We start from the raw sequence: 13,010 nt of genomic DNA on the forward strand, positions 1-13,010 counted from the left end.
TGAGTACAATGAGTAAGGAAAATGGAACTTGGGCTTGCTACTGCAAGCTATGCAAAAACCAGGTGATTTAACTATGATCTGGAGGAAATACTGGCCCAAATTGGTGTTGCGCACTACCCAGGAAATTATTGTTGCTGCTGCTACAATGGGACTGAGGATTTTTCTCTGAAGAATGCCCGGATCACCCTCAAATTGCAGCCACAGACTCCACTCCTCATACCCAAAAATACCCTGAAAGGGTTTGGCCCAACTCCAAGCCAAAACTGAACCCACAAAGTGATGCAAATTTACTAGCTAATCAACAACACACCAAGCTATAAGAATAAGGATTTCAAGCTTGAATATTGCCCATAAAATTCTGTAAAATTAGCCAGAGACTCTCAATAAACCCACAAAAACCGCTTCTTCACCACAAAATTTCCACTACCTCTTCAAGCCAAGTCGAGCAAATCACGGGTTGAGTCGTTGCACGATTTCTTTCGCTGCTCTACGACACAATGTTGTCGTCACCTGTTCAACTATCAAACCTGATCACGTGTTCGACTCTCGTGTTGGTCAGTTATTGATCGTCGACCTATGAGCAACTCGAATCACTGTCCACTGCCCGTTCCAACTTTCAGCCCTATTTCCTAGTATCGACCCGATCCAGTGTTCATGTGGCCTGACAATTGCGATCCCCGTGATCTACCTTTACTCAGTCACTGACCACTCTCTGACCTATGCACACCCTAATGGTGGCTCTGCAGTTGCCGCGATCTGGTTCATTGTCAGCCTTCTGCCTTGACCACACTTTCTCTTGGGCCTTGCTGGATTGTTGCCTTCCACAACTCAACTTGAGCTTTGCGGCGATCTGGTGGCTCGACCTTATGTTGGCTCGTCTTTGTGCAACCTGTGGGTACCATTGGCGTGCCTCAAATCTACTTTATCCTTTGTGGTTTTTGTTGGCCGTCTATCCTTGCTCAGTGTGAAAATTCCTTGAAATGTAGCCATTGGTATTAATTCTCCTAACTGATTGTTTAGTTTATTAATTTTCTGATTAATATCGAATTAATCACACTGCAATTTCTTCACAACATAAGATAAATGTTGTGGAAATAAAAATACTGGAAACTGAGAAACGTTAGCACAAACACATGAAAATTGACAATTATTTTTGGTCAAATGTCCCCGGAAAAACCCAATGTGGGAAAATCGGTGCAACAGTGAGGGTTTTTATTATTATGCAGTAGTAGAATTATGAGTACAATAAAATGTCGCCAAACTGGCGATTCTGTCCAAGAGAAATACTGGCAAAAATATATTGTGGGATTTTACCCTCTCCAAACAATCCCGACACCTGACTGCCTTTGAAAAGCAAGTCGTCCACCCTGCTCTACGTAGGCCCTGCGTCACTTTTGTGCAGACCCTCTAGCGCTCAACTCGAAACTCCTGCAAATCAAGCTGTCTTGCTTGCTGCTGGCTGGGAAATTGTCTCTCCGACTCTCTGGAAAATCTTCTCGACCTCTGGAACTGAAAACAAGCGTCTCCTCAGCCAAATCAAACTGCTTAATTGAGGCTCTGCGCTGCCCTTGCGCAGCCTCCTGGAGATAAATTGTGGCCTCCCCTTTTTGACTTTTTGGAACTGGAAACTCCTTCGGAACACTGCTATGTTGCCCCTCATCCACCTGCTACTCATCCATTGGCTCAACTTCTCATGCTGAATCACTTGCACTGCAAAATAGAATAGCCTAGGCAACTGAGTATCTGCCCTGGAAAATCGAATAGCCTAGGCAACCGAGTATCTGCACTAGTGTGTTCTCCATCTACCTGTCGACCTCTTCTTATAATCTTCAGTTGGGACTCAATTAATTAATTAATTAACAATTAATTACTATTAATTAACCATTTTTCCTAAGTTAGACTTAGGAAATTTTTAATTATGGCCAATCAGTTTAATTGAGCCTTCTCTAGGTGGAATTTCCAAAAACGATTTTTGGGTTTTGGAGAACTCCTGTGTTTTAGCCTCTCCACAAAGTTTCGAGACTAGAACACCATCCGATGCTACAAAAACTAACACTTAGTCGTACTCGGCAACCCACACTGTCACCTTGGTGCCGCTGCTACAGTTGGTCGGTTGGCTGGGCTATCGGCCACCCATGTCATCTCATTTTATTTATTTATTTCTCTTAAAAAACAACCCCTTATGTTTTTTTGCCCTTAAAAAAGAAAATTTTGCCCATAAAAATATTCCTTGGCATGAAAAAAAGAAGCATTTCAGCCTTAAAAAATTCCGATCCATATGACACTAGCCAACCTGGCTTCGACGATCCGATACAAACCTGAAACCTGCGATTTTGAGATCAATTCAGAGTTGGGGCTCTAATACCATGTTAGAAGTTTACCGTACACAACACCCAATATTTGGTTCGTAGCCATTATTAACTAAACAAATACATGGCCAGATTCCTAACACAAAAAATATAGCGAAAGCAAAATTACTCTATCTGAATCACAACGAGATACAAACAAATTTCTTCCTGATCGACAGTTCTTCATTAATAAATTAATCACAAAACTTACTTGGGTTCTCATCTTGGGATAATGGCCCAATTGAGAAAATATAGATTACAAAACTCTAGATCTGATCTGGAAGATCTGCTCTCTCTCGCAATTCTGGATCTCCAACCTCTCTACACTCTCTTGGACCCAATGCATGCTCACTGAGAAGCTGCTCTCAATCTTGTGCTGTTGTTGTGTGTGCTCTCCTCACCTTAGCCTTGCCTTTATAACTATGGAAATGACATGAATATCAATGGAACTAGGTAAATGCATCACCATATTAGATGTTAAGCTTGCAACACTAGGTAAAGGTGACTAGGATGTTACCCACATGATGAAGATTTGTGAAGGAAAAGATATATCCCTGAAGCAACCTCCACCAACATTGCAACCTTTGGAATAGAATGATTGCATCAATTTTCCCAAGCTCATGTTTACCATTCATGTCAAATACGATGGGTAACGATAGCCTTCGTTTCCTATATATACCAAGGAGACCTCTAGTTTTAGAGATCATCTCATCTTGTGCATTTATTATTTTGGAAAACGAGGTCACCCCCTTGAAGAGGTATCTCAATTATTCTTCTATCTCATTCTCAAGGTGTGGAATTACTTTTCCTTTTATTTTTATGCTATTTGGTGTTTGTTGCATAACATAGTAATCCCATTTGTCTTTCTTACAATGTTGAAAATCTCTTTCGCATCTGATAGCTTTTGTCCAGATTAATGTATTGACCCATTGTAGAAGAATATAGGCATGCATTGAACCCTATAACTTTCGAAAATTAATGTCATAAGTTGAGACACTAAATGTTATTTCTTTGTTTTTTTGTGCAGGAATTTTTTGTTAAAAAAGTTGACCGAATTGAGCTCATGGCCATGCTAGGAACATTTGGAGCTGTAATAGGTGCTTGTCAAGTGTATCCAAATATATATATGTTGACTATGCTTTGCCTCCTACGAAGCATTTTAAAAAATTACATCTACCTTTTAACTTGTGTGTTAAGATATCTTAGATCATTCTATGCAGGTATTTTTGCTTGAAAGTTGTCTCATTGTAAAAACATTTTTTTCATATTTGGGGATCCATATTCATTTATTAAAGCAAAATATGCTGTAGTTGGCATATGAAACCTTTCTAGTTCTTTGATGCTAAGATGAGCACATCATTACTTACATGTGTGTACATGATTACCAATATATTGGTTAACATGCTTAAAATGGAAGTATTACAGCCTTACCTTCAATGTATTTTAGTCCTACGTGAAAATAAAATTTTCATTGTATTAGAGAGAGAGAGAGAGAGAGAGATTAAATATCATTGTTTTCCCGATTTCTCAAATTTTCAGTGATATGTTTTGAAAACTTATGCCTGTTTCAGAAAATATGTCCATTTCCCTATTCCAAGTTACTTAGCTTGGAAGATTGTTTCTTTTCAAGTAAGACTAAAAATACATTGAAGGTAAGGAAAGGTTTACATTCAATACATTATTCAAAAATATAAAGGAAAATGTAAGAAGGAGAGATCCATAATGTGTCACAAAGAGTTTTGGACTATTCATCTTGATTTGACCTTCTTCTTTCTATAGCTAGATTTCATAGCCTTGTTGGATTGGCCTTTAGTAACTTAACTCTAAGATGCATCATCCTTGAGTATCTCTTGTTTATTTCTTATACCTTACCTAACCCTATTTGAGTGGGAAAGATCCATAATGTGTCACAAAGAGTTTTGGACTATTCATCTTGATTTGACCTTCTTCTTTCTATAGCTAGATTTCATAGCCTTGTTGGATTGGCCTTTAGTAACTTATCTCTAAGATGCATCATCCTTGAGTATCTCTTGTTTATTTCTTATACCTTACCTAACCCTATTTGAGTGGTAACTGCCAACTGGTTGTTCGCTAATATTCCCCCCTTCTTGAGAGAGAGAGATATGATATGATATGAATTTTATTAAAATGTCCACGAGGCCCACTTGCATATGGGATAGAAGGCTTACATTGGATGCAATGTTCCAATATAGAAAAATAAATGGAATGTAAGGAGGCAAAACCAATGTGTAGTTAAAAGAATTTTTAGGAAAATCATCTAGATTTGACCTTCTCTCTGAGGGTAGGCCACCTAAGCCCACTAGGTTGGCTTTTAATGCATGAGAAAGAGAGTTTGACTTTTTATTGAAGTCCATGAGACCAACTAGTCTATGTGACAAAATGTTACATTCCAATGGTGGAAGCCTTTTGCATGTAATAAATAGACACCCACAATATGAAGATTTCAAATTTATTAAATAAAGGGGGTGGACTAATTCCTGCTCTTGTAGAATTACTTATTTTTATGGTCCCCGAGGGGTGGGATAGATCTCCCTATTGTGTCTCTTAAATATTTGGTTTGGCGGCACATCATTATTGTCTCTCTTATTGTATTGTCCTATAGTTGGTTTGTTAATTTTTAGGATAACATATTCTTTGCTTAGGACAGTTGCTTCAATTCTCTTATAAGCCTAATTATTAAACCATCAAAAATCATGTGAAACATTATCATGTAGACAGTAACTGAAGAAAGAACATGTACAATAAATAATGAAGACAAGCCAAGACAAGAAGACCAATGTTGCACGAAGCGAGGACGTTTTTTGGAAGCGGGGATGCGGAAGCGTCATTTTCCAAAAATCCAGGAAGTGAAGCGTCTGCTATATATATATATATATTTATTTTTTTGCATTTATACTAGAAACAAACATCCCAAATACCAAATTAGTTGTAAAAGACATGAAAACATGCATATTTTTGCATAAATCAAGATAGATATAGCATCCATTGTACATTAATGATTAATTATTCGAGCATCAACCATTTAGATGCATCAACCATCTAGAATCTAGATTCTTCTCCTCTTGTCTAGCCTTTGCCTCTACCTCGATTGTCTAGGGATATTAGTCAACATTGCCCAATTTTGATCAAACTACCTAATTCGAGACTTAAAATATGGTAGAAAAAGCTTAACATGCTTGATTGATGATTTTGACTTGATTGAAAGGTAATTTTTTGCTAAGGGTGTGCCGCATGACAAAGGAGTTCAAAAATTAACACCACCAACACTAGGGTACATATAGGGCTTGGTGCTCTTGATTAAATGCTAATCACATACCTTCATACTTGATATAATCTAATGAAATGCCACAATCCCATTGATCCTGAATTCCTGAAAACTGTTAAGTCTGCTGAATTTTGAATAGGATATGAAATTCTATTTTCTCCATATGAATTGCAATGAAGCTGGAACCACTCTCAAACATCCTGAGTCATTTCATGGTAATGTTAAAAATTTAAGTAAAAGGATGAAAATGAAAAATAAAGGAGAATGTCACTTTTACTTTAAGAATTTAACATTACCATGAGGGAGCATCTGCTATATTTATATTTTTTTTGCCTTCATTCCTCACCCTAACCCAAGGTGGACCCACCCCCAACAAGCAAACTCACCTAAAAAAAAAATAAAAAATGATTTTCTAAACAATGCGACGCTTTTTCGGAATCGTACGGGGAGCGCCACACTTCGTACTGCCAGAGCGCCGTACAAAGGGAGATTCGGAAGTGCGCTTCGGAGGAAAGCTTCCGAAATTTTCAGGAAGCATCCAAAACAGGCGGAAGCGCGCTTCCGGGGATGCTTCCTAGACACATCCGCACGGGACGTGCTTCGGGCCTTGGAACCGTGGGGGGGGACACTTCTTGCAACATTGAAGAGGACACAATAAATTGGCTCAAGCCAGGGAAAAACCCCAAGATGTGGAAAACCCTTGATCAAATCTTCTTATTATTAATATAGAATGTTCAACAGAGAGAGAGAGAGAGTACATTAACTTGGAGTCAAAATGACTTGACAATTAGAAGATCCAACCTTCGACAAGAAGATGGCTCAAAGGGCAGTGATTCCAACACTTTGACATCGGTAGATACTCAAGGTCTGATTAGGGCTTCTTACAATATACGGCTGACTTGCTCAACTGTTCCGAAGCACCTCTAGATAAGTGCAGTTTACCTTGGCACACAAGGAGCTCCCCTTCGCTGGTCTTTGTGGCTGATCTGGGCTAGATTCAGCCCTCAAGCTTACCTTAAAACCTTCCTGATGTTAGCAGACTTGTGACCTCAGAACAAGCTTCTTTAGGCCTGAACCAAACTCTTGGAGCTGCGGCTCACCTGCACAGGATGGTTACAATACAAGACAACCCTAAAATGTCCTCCAAACAACCCTCAAATTTGCGACTACTCTCATGATGGATCTCGGTCAGCAAAGGATGAAAAACACAGCACAAAATTTCCCTTAAGGCCTGTAGCCTAACTTCAGGTTGGATCTCGGACAGCAAAGGTTAGAGAATTCTACCCAGAATTCCCTTAAGGTCTGTGGCCTACCTTATAGAAGAATCTCAACGAAGATGAAGAAGGGAGCCCCAAAACAAATAGCCCTTTTTCTTTCTCCAAATGCTCTGCTGTCTCAGACATAATGAAGCCTTTCAATGTGTGAAATGAGGGAGACGACACCTCAATATATACAATTTGTTGGGGTCAAGAGACATGACTATTGAGCTTATTGAGCCAACATATAGGTGAGGCTGACCTTGATAATTTTACGTGAGAGAAACATAAATTCAAAATCATACTTCTGCTTAACCAAATTTGATGACCTTTAGGTCGATTTTGGTCCTCTCAAAAAGAGGAATTCAATGCTACAATTATCTTCCCTAGAGGAGCTGTCCAAAGTGGAATTTGGCCCTAGTTGCCAATTTTAACACTCCCTCTCAACTAGGGAGAATTTCACTTGCTAATCCATCCATCATCATCGATCATCATGCCATTCTGTCGTCATGAACCATCTCTGAATCTCATCTCTACTTTGCTCTGTTGAACACTGATATGAATAATAAAGAAGAATTGATCGAAAGTGAGTCACAAGACCTTGTCACTCTCCACTGGCAGAAGTCAGTCCACATAATCAAAGGGGACTTGATCCCAAGTGATCAAGTTGAAGAATCATCATTCATCCTAGACATAGGGAGTACGACAGTACACAATGCGTCCATCGGTAGTGCTATGGCTTTTGAGAACTCATTGGCCAGATGAGAGGTACTTCCCATGTGTCCCGGACTACATGAGTAGGATGATGCAAGAACATCAACAGGGAAAGAATATATCACATCCTACTTACAACCACTCATAGGGAAAGGAGAAACCACATCCTACAAACACATGTCATAATCACACGTAGGGAAAGGATGAACCACCTCCTACAACCACATATCTCAACCATCATAGGGAAAGGATGATCCACATCCTACACGCATGCAAAACACTGAGAGTAGGGAAAGGATGAACCACATCTTACACGCATGCAAAACAACGAGAGTAGGGAAAGGATGAACCACATCCTACACGCATGCAAATCAGTAATAGTAGGAAGGATCCTTCACGTGGGGAAAGGATGAACCACATCCCACTGATATGTCAACCACATATCGTAGGGAATGAGCATCCTACATGTGGGGAAAGGATGAACCACGTCCCATCAACGTGTCAACGGATGCCTGTAAGCATCTCTCACTGGGGTATCCGCAAAAGAAGGTGAACCACTCATCCTATGCATATGTCATCAACAGTAGGGGAAGGTGAACCACTCACCTTGTACATTGCACACCTATAGGGGAAGGTGAACCACTCACCCTATGGTCGCTCATATCTCAATAAGTACTCCAAGTCTTCCAGAGCTCAATATACAGTCGAGACCCTATTAGTAGGGTCTATCTATGACTCCCAGCCTCTTTCTGAAGAAAGATAATCTTGATCTTACCAAGATAGTAGATCTGCTCACTCAATCAATAATGATGAAGCTTGGTGGCTCTTCAATGTACTGAATCAAAAATAGATCTTTCAATGACTTCCTCCCTTTCTTTAAAGGAATATATCAACTTCCTCTTATATGAGAGGATCATTATCTGTCAGATTTCATAAATAAACACGAACATCAAAAATGTATGCTTGTTCGGAGCATATACATCAAGCTATCTGCACCCTGCTATTCATCCTTCGGTCTATGCACCAAAGTCCGCCAATGCTGCTTCTTACGTAACACAAATGTCATCTTTAGAGTCATAAGACATCATATTATAATCAACTGTCATGAATCAACACCCTTTGACATGGATATATTTCTTGAAATAATTTATAGCTCACTCTGAAGCCTTACGTCAGATGGTCATCTAGCTTTCAATGATGAGCTGCTAAATGATTTCTGCCACGTGTATGAAACTACTCAATCTATTATAAGGATGATCATCTCATCTAGGCATTTATATCCGTATGACCATGACAAGTGACGTTTCTCCGCCTTTTGAATTGCATCATCTTCCTTCGAATTCTTAGGCCTAGAGGAAGTATAACATTAACTACTTTACGAGGAATAAATAATGTTGCTATAGTTCTAAATCATCTTCTGAGATGGGCAATTTACCATAACCTTTCCTAACCTGCTTAGCAACAAGAGTAAGCCTATTTCTTTGTCATAATGGTGATAGATGGACTATCCAGATCAGAAAGATTAGTAGTTGTTGAAGCCATATCGTTAGTACCAAGATATTCCTTTATGTTGTATTCCTCCAAAGACTCTCTGAGAAGGTGATATTTCTTTTTTCTATTAAAACTTGTCATACAACTACTTTTGTACTTCATCAAAAGTGTTGGAATATATCTGTCCTTAAATACACCAAACTGTCTAGAACTTACACATCTTGTTCACAACTTCGTTTGTGAACAAGATCCATTGATAATGCTTCTGTTCTTGATGACCTTCCATGCTTGATGTGCTAATGCTGAATTAAAATGTCAAACATACTATTGTTGTGATAATTGTGAAAATTCCTAGACTGAAATCCCTACTGCAGCAAACTGATGTTACTTCTCCTACTTGTTAATCCATTCAAGTTATTTATGATGTTCTACTGTAAATATCGAAGTAAATACACTGCAGCCTTCCCTCTTTAATTATTATATGCGGAAACAAGAAACTGAGCAAGAAAGAAATACAAAACACATCTACATAGTTATTTTTGGACAAATGTCTCCGGAAAAACCCAATGCAGGAAAATCGGTGCAACAACTGAGGTTTTATTATTATGCAGTATTAATTTTTGAATATAATCTTTGGATGCCTTCTTGGCTATCCATAACAGAGAATATCACTGACAGAGAGATAAGTGAGATTACCTCACACTATCACTGGAGATCCTGACTGATCCAACCACTGAATGAACGGCCCCTGGCTGCCTCTGTGTTGTCTCTGTGCAGTCACTGGGTCAGCCCAGAATCACACTGTTTGGGGTCTGCGTCACTCCTCCCGGTTGATCGATTTGCCTCTGAGATTCTGGCTTTTGCTCTCTCGGTCTCACATCCCGGCTTCCAGCGACAAAAATCAATCCCTTTAGCAAATTTCAGATCTCCTCAAGGCTCTGCACTGCCTCTGCGTCAGCCTACACTGCCTCTGTGTGGCCTTGCGTCAGCCTTGTTCGGCTCTGCGGTGCCTCTCCCAAATCTCTCTTTGCCTCCTTTGCTGAGTATTCCCGGATTAGGATAAATCTCCAATCGGAACTATCCTTGCCCCTCACTACAAAATCTCACTTCGAATTTCTCACCGACAACTGCTCTGCTTCAGAAATTTGATCTTCTGTACTCTACTTGATGTGTTCTCCAAGTGCCCATCGATGTCCTTCTTATAATCCTCCAGTTGAGAACCAACAACCTAGATTAGATTCTAATAAATGGATCAGATCATTTGGACTCTATCTCCGTCTTCTTCTAGAAGTTTCACCCTGTTGACCCAGCCACCTACACCTACCTACAAGTCAGTGAGAAAAGCTTTCAACCCTACAAGGTGTGGTTGGTGGCAGGGAAATCAGAGAAGGGGCTGTCACACTAATCCCGACTCTCTCCATTTGAGCTATCTCCTAGGTTAGCTAAGGGGGGTGGTCCCTAATGAAAAGTTAAGTTAAAAGATGTGAGTTTCTAGGAGAGTGTTATAGTGAAAATGGATTAATTTTAAGGATTTATGGGCAAATATGAAGTGAGCAACTTGAAATAACAATGCCAATCATTAATATGATTAAAAACCATAAAACCAGTGCCTTATAAGGAATTTGCTCAACAATTTAAAGATATATTTGTTCAAAGTAAAATGCAATGCTCTCAAAAGAGAAAACAAAGTAACCCTGAAATGTAAATAAGAATTGTTAGCACAAGATATGTAAGATACAAAATGCTTTTGAGATAATCAACTTTATAAATCAAAACATGTGAAACATATCTTGCCAAAACCCAAAAATTAGTAATTAACTTGGAAATGTGAAAGAAAGGAAGTGCTAAACCAAGACATCAATATGCAATTAGACTTTGAAACATGAAAATAAAACACTTGTTTGAAATGATTACAATACTTGCTTTTGGAATAGACTTTGCATATGAAAACTCAAACCATCAAGAGACAAATAAAGTAAATGTAATGAAAAGTGCTATTGCTTAATTTTATTAATTAACTCTACAACAAGATTACAATTTAATTCTCCAATCCTCAGATCTCACCCTTGCCCAATGATATGGATCTCACAGTGAGGAGTCAATAGAGGAGTAGAGGATCCCTAAGATGTCTACTTCAACCAACTTATGTTGGAGGTAAAATTTTAATGAGGTTTGGGGCCTTCTTACACTAAAATGCCTAAATGAAATGCAAATTGTGTTAATTCCCCAAATTAAAATAATGATACATGCAAATGCTTCAAAGAGATTGATTTGCAATGCTTGAAAATGAAATAGTGTTCAACATAAGTTGCAATTATAACTTCAATTGGAGGAATAAAATTAGCTTACAAGTGTTGCATGTGTTTCATCAATGAATTAAAATAATACAAGTAATTTGCTTGAAAGTAAAATTTGTTTCAAATAGACAATGACAATAAATTGCTCCAAGATTCAAGATAACAATGTAGCATAAAATTGAAACATGTATTCAAGTGTTCATGAAACAATTTACCAAGGTAAATGGAAACGAATCAAAATTTGTTAAGAATATAAAATGCTTGCATGTAAAGGATAAATTGCCCAAAGTAAAATGTAAGCTTGTAGCTCCAAGCAACAATGAGAAAGAAAATGCAAAGCTCAAATGAAATTGTAACAAACTTTAGCTTAATGAAATGTAATAGTGAGGTTGTGTTAATTTCCAATTAAAGCATGCAAGTGAATTAAGTATGAAAGCTTAAACCATGCAAATGTCAATCCACCCAAGAGAAGCCTCCCTCTAAATGGGGAGATAGGATACCATGGGAGAAATCCCAAGCTCCCACAAACAAGTTAGATCTTTTATTAATATTACAATGAGAAGAGGGCCCTTCAAAGTTCTCAACTATACTTGAAGGAGAGTCCTCACAAAAATTGCTTGAAACTTGGACACTAGACCTCCTTTTTTGAGAAAGTAGTGACAAGATATCACAAAACTTATGCAAGGGAAACAAGGTGTGACTTTCCTCCAAATGCACACGGCTTAAAGAAGAAAATGGGAAGCCCTCTAGTGAACTCGACTTGGCCAAAATAAGCCTCAAAAGGGCTCAAGACATCCTTGGAAATCGAACCCCCAACGCTTGCTGAAGGTCCTGCAAACACTTGTTAGATGTTGTGGGAAGTTACTCTTCAAAATCTGCCACACAAGGGTTAGCAAACAATCCAAACAATGGCTGCAAAATAAGTTAAGTATTAATGGAAAAATCAGCAAGATAAAATGTATATGTACAATTATAATTTACAAAAGGCTAAGCTAAAGAGTGAGAGTAAACTCTCGTTTTTGCTTAGCCATCTTCAAGCTATTAGATAGCAAATGAAAGAAATAAAGTACAATGTTTTTTTAAAAGAGATTTAAATTTAGAACTTCTCGGCTTGTGTATAAGCTATACGCCGAAATCCTTGCAAAACCACTTTGTAAGATAAGACTATGAAGGTTCAAAGAACAAATGGGAGCTCCTTTAAGAATGTATCAAGAGTGGATTGGTCTCTCCAAAGACTTCCCTTCACGCTTGATTTTGTAATCCCAACAAGATGTTCCCTCTACAAAATTTCAATCAAGAATTAGTTCCATATAGATTTAGCAATAAAGAATGATAAGAAACTCTAGAGATTTATTTAAAACCAACTAGAGCATTCTATACCTAGAGCATACTTCTAAATCAAATGTCAATGCAAGATAGCTCTACATTAACAAATCTACAAGAGCATATGGAAACAAATTAGATCAAAGCATGAGTAAAAAGAATTATACCAATACTCAACAATTCATCACACTCGAAAAGGAGGAACACCTCATGAATGAAATCCCAAAGTCTTTATTGATATTTTTGAAAGTGTACAAGGCAGCAATGCTTCCGCAAGCACAATAGCTAGTAACAA

The 13,010-nt window shown here is 38.4% G+C and overlaps 1 protein-coding gene across 1 annotated transcript in view; it reads left to right on the forward strand.

Annotated features, from left to right (window-relative positions):
- Positions 1 to 13,010, forward strand: part of LOC149154492 (uncharacterized) — a 342,939-nt gene that overhangs the window by 179,127 nt on the left and 150,802 nt on the right. Inside the window, exon 6 of the mRNA XM_089438702.1 lies at positions 3,376 to 3,458. Coding sequence (XP_089294828.1) covers positions 3,376 to 3,458 — 83 coding nt within the window. The remainder of the gene's footprint in view (positions 1 to 3,375; positions 3,459 to 13,010) is intronic.

The sequence above is a fragment of the Pinus tabuliformis genome, chromosome 9 (assembly GCF_031772625.1).
Source record: "Pinus tabuliformis cultivar Carrire ecotype Pingquan chromosome 9, CPIR1, whole genome shotgun sequence".
Taxonomy (NCBI): Eukaryota; Viridiplantae; Streptophyta; class Pinopsida; order Pinales; family Pinaceae; genus Pinus; species Pinus tabuliformis.